The following is a 13,583-nucleotide window of genomic DNA, read 5'->3' on the forward strand; positions in this document are numbered from 1 at the left end:
CGCCCACGGCGCGCCTCCAGGAGCTCTGCTTTTTCCGGAGAGAATCGTAAAGCTGTATCTTTCTTTTATAAATATGATAAAACTAAAGACTTTTTGGAGATATGAAGGATGCAGTACTACTCTATAGGCACTCAAGTTTAACATGAGAAAGGGTAAAACTGTGTGTGTTATGCCCCCTCTAAAGTACAATTACATTTCATTATTTTATAGGTAATATAAATTGTGTATGTCTCTGTCTGTCCGTCCGTCTATAGACAATTATATGTAATGCTATACTACATTGTTTTATTTGACAGGAAGCAGATGGTAACACATGGAAGATGACATGTAAAATCACCATTTCTGAGGCCGTTTGACTTGCTTGTGTCAAAGAGGAGCCTCTTGAATATGAGCTGAGTACCAACATGACAAGAGCAGGACTCCTCACTGGATGAAGTGTTAAATATGTTAAAGAGACTGAGCTGGCCGTTACAGAGGATGGCATCTCAACTGTACTTTTCGGGGTTAAAGAAAATCATGCCAGAAAATTCATCAACTGTCTAACTTGTGGCCAGAGATTCCACAGCAGATGCACCCTAATGAAGCATCGACGGGATAATCACTCTAAAAAGGAATCTGAAATCAAAGAAAAAATGTAGCCTATACTTGTTCTACTTGTAGGGAGAGGTTTCATTAAATGGGTCTCCTTTTGTGGCATCGAGCCACACACACTAAGGAGAAATCCCGAAGGGAGGTTCGTGTGCCAACAGTGTGGAAAGGGCTTCCCCCATCAGGCTTTTTTTAAAGCTCACCAGAAAGTTCACGAGGATGCGGAGTCGACCATGTCGTTTACATGTCACTTGTGTCCCAGACGTTTCGGCTACAAAGTTGCTCTCGTTGCTCACATGAAACATCACTCATCCAAACTCACATGCATCTGCCCCATCTGTGAAAAGAGCTTTCAGTTCAGAGGTTCCCTCATTCAGCATCTCAAGTCATCTCATGTGAAGACCTACGTGAGTTTCTTAAGAATCAATGGCTATGTCAGACACATGGACAGACACAACGTGATGATGACCCCGTTCTACTGTGACATCTGCAAAATTTACCTCTCACTGCGAGGCTACAAGGCACACATTCTTAAACTCCAATAATATACAAAAATAATTTTACACTCATAATAAAAGTGTTTTTGTAAAAAACTTTATTTTCTACATGTACAAAAGAAAGAACAGGATAGCAGCTTGCTATATGGACAGCAACGTTTCCAGCACTCTTCCAAGTCAAAGACAGGAAAAAACTGAGATGAAAAGAAAAATGTACAACATATTTAAACTTGCTCAGAAAAAAACCCCTGCAAGGAATTAGAAGAAGAATTAGAAAAAAAAATATTTAAAGGGGGAAAACATCCTCAGTCATGCCAACTTCCACAGAGCTATTAGCTAATATAGCATCTCGCCCATGCACATTTATAAAAATATGTCAAGGCTGTAAGTAGTCACTTAAAAAGTCACTACATATATCTCTGGAGCATTTCTGTAATTCTCTACATCTGAACTATCTACATCTGAACAAATAGGTGAGGCCATACAGCCTTATACATTTCCGTCCCAGCTTATTTATTTTGTATAATGTATTGCGTTTCACCTGAGTTCTCTATTTGACATTCTGTGCCGTTTACATGTAGGCCTCCACTGCATTTTTGTGCTTTGGACTTCGTTCACATTGTTGTTTTGTAAAAAGAATGCGAAGCTAACGCCGGCAGCTGTCATATAAACTTTTGGACCTGTCTTAAAGTCTTGTATGGATCTGCTGAGGGCGTTTCTCCTAGTTCGCTGTTCAAAGATGACTGGAGAACAAGGTATGTTGGGATACGCCTTAGTGATTATGGTTTGGTGGGACTTCAGTATGCAATGTGGCATTAATGATGTAAAATAATAGGCCAGAACAGGAAACAATTTGAATATTAAGTGTTTACCTGACAGGAACGTATCCCATATACAACATCCCCATACAACTGGAGCTTTTCGCAACTTTGCGCACACTTTGGTGCAGGAATTTGTTGTCGTCCTCTAAAATCCACATCCTCCCTGAATACATCTTAGCTGTTTATAATGACTGAGATGCAATATGTTTATATTCATATGCTCAGGTAATTTGCATCTCAGAAATAGTCCACAGATTCTTCATTGGTTTGCGTTAAGAGGCAGAGGCGTGATTGTACAGGCCGAACTGTTTTTATTGGCCCACGTAGTAACCAGTGATGGAAGATTTTGATTGTCCACCAGGGGTCCTCAGAATCTACGCTTGGCTCTAAAGCCTTGATGCATGGTGGGCAACAAGCAAGCCGAGTTCAGGCTGTGCTCAAACCAAGCAAGAGGTCACGGGGCTGGAGGTGGAAGGTATTTGCTCATAAAGCAGTGGAGGTCAGTTTTTTCACTCCTCTGCGCTGAGCGAGAATAGAACAGCCCACGGGCTCCAGCATGGGAGGAACGTTCCTATTCAAGGCAGAGTATGTAGCAGCCATCGCCCCCTACAGGAGGAAAGATTTAACACAAACCTTGAAACGTGAATTGAACTGTCCTGTGAAATGTAGAGGTTTTAGGTTGCAAATAAGGATCGTACACATTAATTAAATATTTATGGGAACATTTTTAGATATTAGATTTTATTCTAAAGCATAGTGTGTGGACAGGACCAAACCTTAACCAGATGTGGGGCGTCATGTCTGTTCAGCTGGTATTTGGGGAGGTGGTCTTTGTGAAGGATCCAGGGATGTTTCAACACCTGTGCAGCTGTTAGTCTCTGATGGGGGTCTACATGCAACATCTTAGACACCAAGTCCTGTAAAAGACAAGGTTTTTGAATGATTATTTTTGTCTGTTGGGACTTTAAGGAGATGTTTTTTGAAGAGTGTAATTTAGATGCTCTTCTCAAGTGGGTACCTTTGCCTCAAGAGAAACAGAGCTCCAGTATCCGCCTGCGAGAGAAAACTTCCCACTGCCGATTCGAGCTAGAATCTCCTCCGGTGTGTCCTCTGGGCCATTAGCAAATGGAGTAAATCTGAGAAAAATCCCAGTGTCAGTTGAATAAAACACATTTTGAAAACTATAGTGCTAGGTTTACATACTTACTTACCCAGTTAACATTGTGTACAAAAGGACGCCTAAACTCCAGATATCACAGGCAGCATCATAACCCTGTTTCTTCAGCACCTGGGGACCAAAATTATTTTTTTGATTAAGAAACTGACTTTTATTTTACAAAATACATGACATGCAAAGTGTACCTCTGGGGCCACAAAGTTAGCAGTATAACAGGGCGTCATCAGCAGTCCGTTTTCTGCTCTCAGCTGCTTGGCAAAGCCAAAGTCACAGATCCGGATGGACTCGGGATTCCCAGATTCATCAACATAAAGAATGTTACTGGGCTTCAGATCCCTGTGAACCACCTGATATGGATGGAAGGAAGCTAAATTAGAACCAAGGTGTGTTTTTATGTAATTTATCATTTAAATTATGTTATTACTGTTATCATATTACAAAATCATTTAAATATTCAAAATCATTGTTTTATAGAATATATACTGTGATAATGTTATAAAATATTATTTCGAATAAATGTGGTTAACTTTAACTTTATATTCATAAGTAATCTTGAAAATAAATATTGAGTAGCACTACTGTTTTCAACATTATTAATAATAAGAAATGTTTCTTGAGCATCAAATCAGCATATTTGAATGTTTTCTGAAGGATCATGTGACACTGAAGACTGGAGTAATGATGCTGAAAATTCAGCTTTGCATCACAGGAATAAATTATATTTTGAAACAGAAGACATTGTAATAATATTTCACAATATTACTGTTTTTGATCAGATAAATGCAGCCTTGGTGAGCATATGAGACTTTTTTCAAAACGTCTCGAGAACTCTTGAATGGCAGCGTATACTACATGCTTTTGCATCTATTGCAGTTTGAATCTCCCTCTTGGCCTCTTATGTTGAGTTTATCTGCCCTAGAGTCATTATAAACCAGTATGCAGTAAGACCAGACAGTCTCACAAAGCCACATTTGTTTCCCAAGATCACAATCTTAATGTAATTCAGCTGGGCTAAGTTTCATTCCCTCAGCTATTCTCTCCCTAAACATACTGATGTACTGTATGGCACACATTTTACTTTGTTCTTTACTATAGTTTGAGCTCTAGAGAGGTTACATACCCCTTGAGTGTGCAGGTACTCCACAGTCTTTGTGATGGTGTACAGCACAGCACTGGCCTCCCGCTCGGAGAAGAACTTCTGTCTGAGGATCTTATCCAGCAGTTCCCCTCCCTTCAGCAGTTCTGTCACCAGATACACCGAGCGGCCCTCATCGTACACCTGCATACAGTGACACAGTTATATTAGCTGATCATTTTAAAGTCACCATCTCTTCTATTTTATTACAAACATCACTTTTCATTAAATGCTATAGAAATCAGTTCTGCAATACATAATATGGTTATGGATGTTTACATCTGTAGGAAATGAATTTTGTGTTTGAAACCAAACAATGCTGTGTTCAAATAACAATTGAAGCAGATGCATTTCTAATGTATGGAAACAATAATACTAATACACTGCTAAATGAATATGAATGATGGATAGCCTGCTCTAAGTAATTTGCAGGAAAGACAATAAGAGCAGAAACTCATTACACTATTCCCTCATTCTGGAAATGTCAGAGAAGAATTGGTTTCAGGTAAACACATAAATGCTTTTTGAAAAGAACAAGACATTACCTTAATATAATTGTGTTTAGCCACTTAGACAAAGCTCAGAGTCTGCCACCACAGACTACTGTCCTTCATCCTTAAGGGTGAAAATAAAAAGACTGCATCCTTGTTTCTTAACACTCACGTCTTTCAAGGTGATTATATTTGGATGCTGTCCATAGCGTAACAGGATTTCCACCTCGTCCGTTGGATCCCGTTTAGCTTTATTGATTATCTAAATAAGAAAAATACAGAGAGATATATTACAGTGTCAAAGAAAATCATTGTATAAAAAGGCAGTATTAAATAGTCTTTCAAAAGGCCAAAAATACTTTAAAAATGAATGCTGTTTAGAATTTTTAAATAATTAATAATAAATTGAAAAATTAGGGAAAACCTAAAATATTGATGCTGCTGCTATGCAGTTGTTAAGTTTAATGATTTTTTATTAGTTTTTTTATGCTATTTAGTTCTTTGAATTTTTAATAATTATAATTATTTATTTTATTTAGAAAAAATAGTCTAGATTTGTATATTGCGAATCGAGTGAATTTATCGAAAATAAAAAAGGATATTCATTGAAATTGTTATTAATATTACAATTTTTAAGCGTTCCTTTCTTACATTAGTGAATTACTGTTTTTGAGGCCTAAATTTACAATTAAAAAATTGAAATTTAATTTTACTGTTTCACTTTAGAATCTAAATAAAACTAAATGGAAATGCACATTTAAAATTTTCATTTTACTATGTAATTTTTAAAAAATATTTAGTTTTTAAATGCTTTTTTATTTTTTTTGCACAAATTTACCAATAATAAATTTAATTTAATAAACATTTGATTTATTAAGCCTAAATTCACAATTAAAACAACTGGTTTTAGTTTTTTGTGTTTCTTATTTTTAATCTAAATGTAAACATATGGTAAATGAACAGAGAACTATCCAATCCTAGGAAACCTCATACGCGTCAACTGAGACACGCTTCTAACTACGGATGAATATAACCAGATGTTTTAACATTGATCAGACTGCCTCAACGTTAAAAAAGTCAGTCAGTATACTTGGTTTGAGAGGCTTAACTGCGTGTTCGCACCTGAACTGCGTACTCTGTTGCTCTGCAAGGGTAATGAGATGTGTATGCTTTTTGAGTTTGATTTATTGCCTGATTTAATGCTTTAATTGTTTTGGTTTGTTTTGAGTTGGTTTGTGAGTTAACTGCGTACTCCATGCCTGTGCTTTTCGTTTGTGATGCAAGACATTAAATCTGACCATCATATCCGACAGATTTAAATAATATCTGACTCATAGCTACACCTTAAAAACAGTCATTACAGCATATACTATGTAGAAAGAGGCTTAAGTGCGTTAGTCATTCGTGTGTTTGAGTTTAAATGTAGTATTTAGATCATATTGTAATATACTACGTGGAAAGAGGCTTAACTGCGTGTATACCTGAACTATAGAGTTTATTGTTATTGGCAGTAGTGGGTGGTACACCTGGTGGGTATTCTAGAAGAAAAAATTTTGATTGGCACTAGGGGGTACACCTGGAGAGTCTACCAGAAAACACACAGAGGTTTAAATCTAGTCGTGTTTAATGAAATGCTCTGTTTCGTGTGCATTTCGTCTGGGAAATGCAGAGGACTAATTCTGAGTACGGACCATACTTGGCTGACACAGTCTTTCACCTGATCTAGGGTAGTATCCATTTATAAGCTGACGTACCTTTGGGAGTTTTTGCTGTAAATTCTGGGTCAAAGTAGAATGTGTCGTCTGGTCTGCCAGAGGCTGGTTTGAAGGGCGGGTAAATCTCTCTTCTAAATAATTTCTTAGACAAACAAGACATGATAAAACATTAAAACAACCATACATTGATAAGAGTGTCTTATTTTCATTGTAAATGCATGTTCCTGTAAAGACTCACATTCCAGTCAATGGTAGCATAAAACGGGTGTCTCTTTATCTCTTCAACTCCATCTGGACCAGCACCTGCAGATGAGTTCAAATCAAAATATACACAACTTAACACGTAGAAATAAACCTCCAGTCAGTCTAATACACTACTACTTAAAAGGTTGGGGTTGGTATGATTTTTTAAAAATGTTTTTTTTTTTTTTTTTTTTTTTAAGAAGTCTCTTATGCTCACCAAAGTTGCATTTATTTTAATCAAAAATACAGTAAACAAAATAAAATGTATATATTTAAATATAATGTTTGATAAATATTATCATAATTTGAAAAACTGCTTTTTTCATTTGAATAGATTTTAAAATATAATTTATTCCTGGGATGGCAAAGCTGAATTTTTTTTCAGCATTTATTACTTCAGTCTTCAGTGTCACGTGATCCTTCAGAAATCAACAGAGTTATGCTGCTTAACATTTTTATAGAAAACATATTACTGTTTTTCAGGATTCTTCAAAGTGTGGAAATTTAAAAAGAACAGCATTTATTTGAAATAGATTTTTTTTTTGTAACATTATAAATGTCTTTGCTGCCACCTTTGATTAATTTAGTGCATCCTTGCAGAATAACTGCACTAAAAAAACAACTAAAAAAACAACTAAACCCAAACTTTTGAAAGGTAGAGTTTGTGAGTGGGCTTACCTAATCTATTGGAAGGGTTTCGTTTGAAAAGGCTCCTGAGGAGACTCTGAGCTTCTGAACTCAGAAAGTGAGGCATTCCAAGCTTTGCCCTGCAAAAACAGGCCAAGAGTCAAGACAGAGTTCAAAGTGCTGGTCATTGACATCAGATTGAATCAAATCTAATGTTTTGTTTTCCAATGAAACATCTTTCCATATAATTTTTCACTTCAGATTTGCCTGCCCTTACACATCAAGTAAAATGTGTACAGTTTGTACAGATCATTTAATATACATGTCGACCTGAAAGTCACTTCCTATTTATGTGGGCAGTTTGTTTGCAAAATCTGTCTACACAAGCCTAGAGGTCAGATAACATAAAACAGAGGACAAAGACAAACTCTGTCCCTGTCATCTGCACTGATGTCACTTCTACAGCTAATACTTTGTGTATTCACATCAATGGCAGTTGTTGGTTTTTATCAGTCCTCTGCAGAAGCCTCAAATGAACACTGTAATTGACAAACCCTCATCTTGCCTTCTCTCTAAAATCTGCAGCCATTCCTCTAAAACCACATTACTACAGTTCTCAAAGCTGTCAAACTGTACACAGACCTTTGATTATAATTATCTACCACAGCAGTGCTAGTGTGGCACACCTGAGCGCTACTCACTCCTCAGCAGGCCGCATTATGACGTGATGTGTGTTTTGTGTGGTTACGTGTTTACTGATGGTTAAGTGTTTAGTCTTTAAGGTAAATAGCACTGTCAGCTAAACCAAGGGCTTATCCTTATCGCTACAGCACTTAGCATCCAGATGTTGCACAGGCCAATTCCACCGGCTCTTCCCACTTAGAGTGGATGACTGTGTTTAGATTATAGTGTGAGGTGAGTCTCCGCTGGGGTAGTGGAAGGATGAGGCCGTCGCACTCACTTTAGAATCATAGTCATGGTTTCCTTGCGGTCCTTGCCTTGGAAAGGCAGCGTTCCAGTCAGCATTTCAAACTGAGGATGGAGAACAAAGCAAGTTGTTTCTGAAGTGTGAGTTTATTTGAATAAACGTGCACTCAGTAATTTTCTGTTTATGTTTAACTGCCTGATGTTGCACTGATTGATGGTTGAAGGTGCTGGAATAATATTTCAGATTGTTCCGGCCCAGTTTAGATAGTGTTCAATTTTATATTAGTTATTATTTAATAATTAATTTGTATATCTTCTAAATGCATTTTAAAATAACAAAATCATTTAAATGGATTTATAATCTATTATTAACTTATTAATAAAAAATAATAACAAATACCAAAACATAAATTTACAAAGTACAACAAAATAATTTTTTTTTTTTATGAGAAAAATATTACTGATTTTAATGAAAAAAAGCAAATATACGCAAAATTAAATAATTTTTTTTATGAGAAAACATATTACTGAGATCACCTTTAATGGGAACATATACACAAAAATAAAGTCAGCGCTATAAGTGTGTCCTCTTCTGTTCACCACCTCCGGAGCCATATACTCTACCGTCCCGCAGAAAGAGTATGCTTTATTTTCGTGATCAATCGACTCCTTACTGAGTCCAAAATCTGAAGACGCACACAAACACAATTTCAGTATGGCATCATCAGTGTTGTTACTCATAACTACAAGCACAGCTACTCAAAACTGGTTTGTGTTAATAAATAATGCTGAAATAAGTTTCAATTTTTGTTGATTTCAATTAAACAAAATTATTTGTGAATTTGTGTGTTGTTTTTTGTTTAAGTTGAAGAACTAAGACTACTAAAAGAAAAACTGAAAAAAAAAAGGCTTAATAGAAGTATTAAAAAAAGCAAAATTGACAATTACAACAAAAATTCCTAAAAGCATCAATCATTGCACAAAACCTCACTTCCCACACATTAGCTCTAGATGGTCATAACTCTCTACAGAGGGAAGGTTTAAGCATCTGTCTGCCCTCCCTTGAGACTTCAGTCAAATGGTATCCACACAAAGCCCTAAATGCTCAAGGTGGCCCCATGCTGATGCAGCCAATCCAGCAATCTGAAATTACCTACCTGTCAGCTTTATGTGTCCGTCCTCATCCAAGAGAATGCTGAAATTACACAGATTCACAGCATTAAAAAGTCATTTAACAGAGCATGAACACACTCACACAAAGGGGTGTTTGCTGTTATTCTAATGCTGTTCCATGAGTGAGCATTTATGAGTTATATCTATATGACTACAACCATTATTTTTATAGCCCTATTCCCTGCAGACATAAATGTGATTTACGGATGACCTTACAGACAAAAGTGAGGAAGGATAAAAAAAGGGAATGAGTGAGTGTGTTTTAGTGATTTAAAAAATAAAAAAGTAAAAAATTGTAGCACGGAAAGGAAAAATATAAACTATTTTTCAAAAGATTTTTAAGTGTTTTGGTTGTTTGAGTGTTTATTAAGGATTTAATTTATTTAAGGAAAGGGTGTATTTGTATAACGTTAATTATTTTTAATATTTTTAAAATTTATGTTATATGTTAATATATTTCAAATAGTTATTTATTCCTGTGATACAAAGCTGAAATTTCAGCATCATTTCTCCAGTCTTCAATATCAGAAATTATTCTAATATACTGATTTGATGCTCAGGAACATGTCTTGGCTCAATGGAAATTTGTTAGAACAAATTTTTTGATGGTTAGGAGAAATTTATTGTTATTATTGTTATTTTATTAGTAATTCTGCTGTCACTGTTGATTAATTTTATGCATCTTTGCTAAATAAAAGTTTAAATTCATTTTAAAAATGTAATTAATAAAAATAAAAAAAATACCTTCATTCTTAGCCCCCCTTCCCCTCCAAATTAAGCACAGTAAAAGTCTAAGGAATGGATAAATAATAACTTAATTTTCAATTAATTTCCCTATTTTTGTCCTTTTGGGAATTTAATGATCTCTTTGTTTTAAATCATACAGGTTAGAAATGAAATATTAAATAAAGAATGACATAAATAATAAGCATAATGACAATTTTCATCGATTTGGGTGAACTATCCTTTTAAGTTCTAGTCTAAATTGGGTTTATTTGAGAACATTCAGTACTTCTCTGGTTTCAGATCTCTGTAGATGATGCCTAGTCCATGCAGATGGTCCAGAGCTAAAGCCAGTTCAGCCAGATAAAACTTCACATCCTCCTCTGTGAACATCACCTGAGGAAAGAGAGCACATGCTTTACATATCAATCAGACAGTCTCGTCCTCTCTAAGTGGATAGTCTTGGCGAGAATAAGCTGCAAAATTGCAAGGAGCTGGTGGCTTCATGAGACTCTGCTTTGTCAGTTATTTTGCATAAAAGCATCAGCTAAATGCTTTAATGTAAATGTAATGCTTGGGGTAACCATTCGCTATTTACCTCTTTTGACAGTCGAGTAAAGAGATCACCTCCTCTTAAAAAGTCCAGAATCAGATAGAGCTTTCCTTCAGTCTGGAATGCTGCAAGAGGTACACAAGAAGAGTGTGAGAAAGAAAGAATGGCTTAATTGGTTAACAGAACATTAGAATGAGAGCTGTTCTTTATTCTGATTGGCTGATGACCAGCACTTACCATAGTGTAGCTTAACAATAAAGGGATGATTAACCTCCACCAGGATGTCCCGCTCCATCTTAGTCCTGACCCGATCCCGTACTGAAAACACACGCATGAATAACACTTCTGTTTACTTCAATTTACTATATAAATGCTTTTCTGCCTTGTTTCAATTTTACTGATTTGTCAATAAATCTGGCAAAGCAGAATTACGCAGATGGCACCGGATGACTAATTAAATAAAGTAGGGAGAAAAATGCAGTGCAAGAGAGACAAGAGAAGCTAAGAGCTGCAGGGGGAGGAGAGTTATTTTACTCCTGTGGATGTAGATGTGTTTATCATCTGGAAGGGCTGTTTTTCATAGTTGTACCCTTCCACGAACATCAATTTATGTTCTTAAACAGCTACAGCTGGGAATTAACCAACCAAAACACTAGAATAAACAGAACTTAAACAGGTTACTGTGGAAAAAGTAAATGCAGTCTGGAGTTCCACGTGTTAATGAGACTTTTGAACTGCCTTTAATATCTTGGCTTACAAACCTGCATGACTTTCTTGAGGACGAAAACAATTAATTTGAATTTTCAGCAATAGGACTAAGGCCAAACATCAATCAATCCTTCCTGTTTTACTGAATTTGTTTCAAGGAGTCAAATTTGCCAAATCATACTTCATGCAATTCATAGATTATATATGACCTACGTCAATATTTGACTATTCAAAAAACATTGGCAGTGTTCAATAATAGTTACAGAAGTCAAATTGTTTTAAATAGGATTTGCCTTTTGTGTCAATTTCAAATTGCACCAGCAGTCTTGTCAATGGATGATAAACAACTGCAGTGCAGTTTGATTAAATATTATGTAAAATAATGGCAATTTCATTTTAGCAAGGTGTACATCTATAGTGTTATATATTATTGAAAAAAATAATAAATTAAATAAATGATACATTCATATACATTTATTATATTTCATATGCATTTTTCATTAATTTTGTAAAATTATTTACATTCATACCTCATTATTGTTTAAATAAATAACTTAAAAATTAATGAAATATGTAAATAAATAAATATGTATTTATGTATATGCATGCACATACTGTAATGTTGGCCATTGTTCTAGATCTCAGCTTGCTTTATACCTTTTAGGGTGGCTTTTTTCAGCACTTTCATTGCGTACAGCTGTCCTGCATCCGGGCCTGTTGTCTTTCTCACCAAAAACACCTGCAACCCACAAACAAAATCAAGGCTTCATCAAAACAACATTAAAAACGCTTTAAAATAGGATCTATTTTAATATTAAGTTATTTTTTTAAATATTAATTTTTTTTTGACGTGACACTGTAACCATAGTGACCATGAGTGAGATTGTCGTTAAAATATGAATGACCATTTTTTCATCTGTGCATGGCTCATACTTTCATCTGTGCTGATTGCCTCTCAAAGCACAATGATAACACACACACCAAACACACAAAAACTAAAAATATATTTGTATAGGTGGGTGGTATGACCAAAATCTTATATCACTGTATGAGTAATTGTAAATCACAGTAACAATATGTACACAAATAGTTATTTGTCTAAATATTTTAAATACCACATAATATGCATCACTCGATTATGTAATAGCTTAATTAACTTAATTACTTAACAAATTTTATGTTTTATTATATTTTTTTATAGGTTATTTTATTTTTATTTGTTGTTTCTCATTGGAAAAAAGGTTTCTTTCTTTCTTTTTACATTTTTACAACATTTATTAACCTAGTTAATAATTTTATTAACCTTTTTTATTTTATTAATGTAGTTAATTAGTTAATAAAAAAATTCATGTGAATTCAGAGTACATTAATGTTACAGATGTTTTAGATACAATCTTAAAAATGTATTAACACTGAAAATAAAATGATCTTAGATTAATAAATGCTGTAGAAGTGTTGTTCATTGTTAGTTCATGCTAACTAATGCAGTTAACTAATGTTAACAAATGAAACATTGTAAAGTGAAAAAAATTGTTGTGAAAAAATTAAAGTATTATTATGTATTAAACTGAATTGTTTTTTTTGTTAGAAATTACAATTGGATTATTTAAGCATAAATATACGGTATTTATTAAGGATGTATTGTATTACTTTAAAATATATATTATTGCATGTTTAACATTTTGAATTAGCTTTTATTTTTATATTTTCAGTTCTGATTTAATTTTTTTGTAATTTTACATGCTTTTTTTTCCATTTGCATTCATTAGTATTTTAATATTTTAGTATTTCAACTTAGAAATGTTTATTTCAATTAGTTGCTAAGTTTATTAAACTTGATTTTTTTAATTAGTTGTTTAAATTTTTATTATTTTTTGTTTACGTTTACATTTTTAGTACTTTTAGTTTAAAATGAGATTGTTGTCCCTGTCTCTCCATGGAAATATGTTTGGTGATTTTTGGTTTAGTTTGTATAACTTTGGTTTTAACTGTTTATAAGTTTTTTTAATTGTTTATGAATTTTATAAAAGGAAAAAAATCATACTTCACAGCCCTACATTAATGCGATGTACCTTTCCAAAGGAGCCCTGTCCAAGCACCTTCCGGAGCTCAAACTGCTGCGGGTCGGCCTTTTCTGAGCCCTCTTTAACATGATGTGTGATGCTGATCTCTTTAACAGACACTTCTTCCTGGAGAGAAGATGAC

The 13,583-nt window shown here is 34.5% G+C and overlaps 1 protein-coding gene across 1 annotated transcript in view; it reads right to left on the reverse strand.

The window, feature by feature from the left end:
- Positions 1-1,601: 1,601 nt before the first annotated feature.
- Positions 1,602-13,583, reverse strand: part of rps6ka3b (ribosomal protein S6 kinase, polypeptide 3b) — a 37,698-nt gene continuing 25,716 nt past the window's right edge. Inside the window, exons 3-21 of the mRNA XM_042714910.1 lie at positions 13,451-13,567; positions 12,036-12,117; positions 10,908-10,988; positions 10,716-10,795; positions 10,407-10,513; positions 9,379-9,416; positions 8,750-8,907; positions 8,256-8,326; positions 7,346-7,434; positions 6,663-6,727; positions 6,464-6,566; positions 6,257-6,294; positions 4,882-4,971; positions 4,204-4,362; positions 3,269-3,430; positions 3,118-3,194; positions 2,925-3,042; positions 2,683-2,823; positions 1,602-2,512 (exon numbers count right to left, since the gene is read on the reverse strand). Coding sequence (XP_042570844.1) covers positions 2,390-2,512; positions 2,683-2,823; positions 2,925-3,042; positions 3,118-3,194; positions 3,269-3,430; positions 4,204-4,362; positions 4,882-4,971; positions 6,257-6,294; positions 6,464-6,566; positions 6,663-6,727; positions 7,346-7,434; positions 8,256-8,326; positions 8,750-8,907; positions 9,379-9,416; positions 10,407-10,513; positions 10,716-10,795; positions 10,908-10,988; positions 12,036-12,117; positions 13,451-13,567 — 1,899 coding nt within the window. The 3' untranslated portion in view covers positions 1,602-2,389. The remainder of the gene's footprint in view (positions 2,513-2,682; positions 2,824-2,924; positions 3,043-3,117; positions 3,195-3,268; positions 3,431-4,203; positions 4,363-4,881; positions 4,972-6,256; positions 6,295-6,463; positions 6,567-6,662; positions 6,728-7,345; positions 7,435-8,255; positions 8,327-8,749; positions 8,908-9,378; positions 9,417-10,406; positions 10,514-10,715; positions 10,796-10,907; positions 10,989-12,035; positions 12,118-13,450; positions 13,568-13,583) is intronic.

Source organism: Cyprinus carpio, chromosome A24 (genome assembly GCF_018340385.1).
Source record: "Cyprinus carpio isolate SPL01 chromosome A24, ASM1834038v1, whole genome shotgun sequence".
NCBI classification, from domain to species: Eukaryota; Metazoa; Chordata; class Actinopteri; order Cypriniformes; family Cyprinidae; genus Cyprinus; species Cyprinus carpio.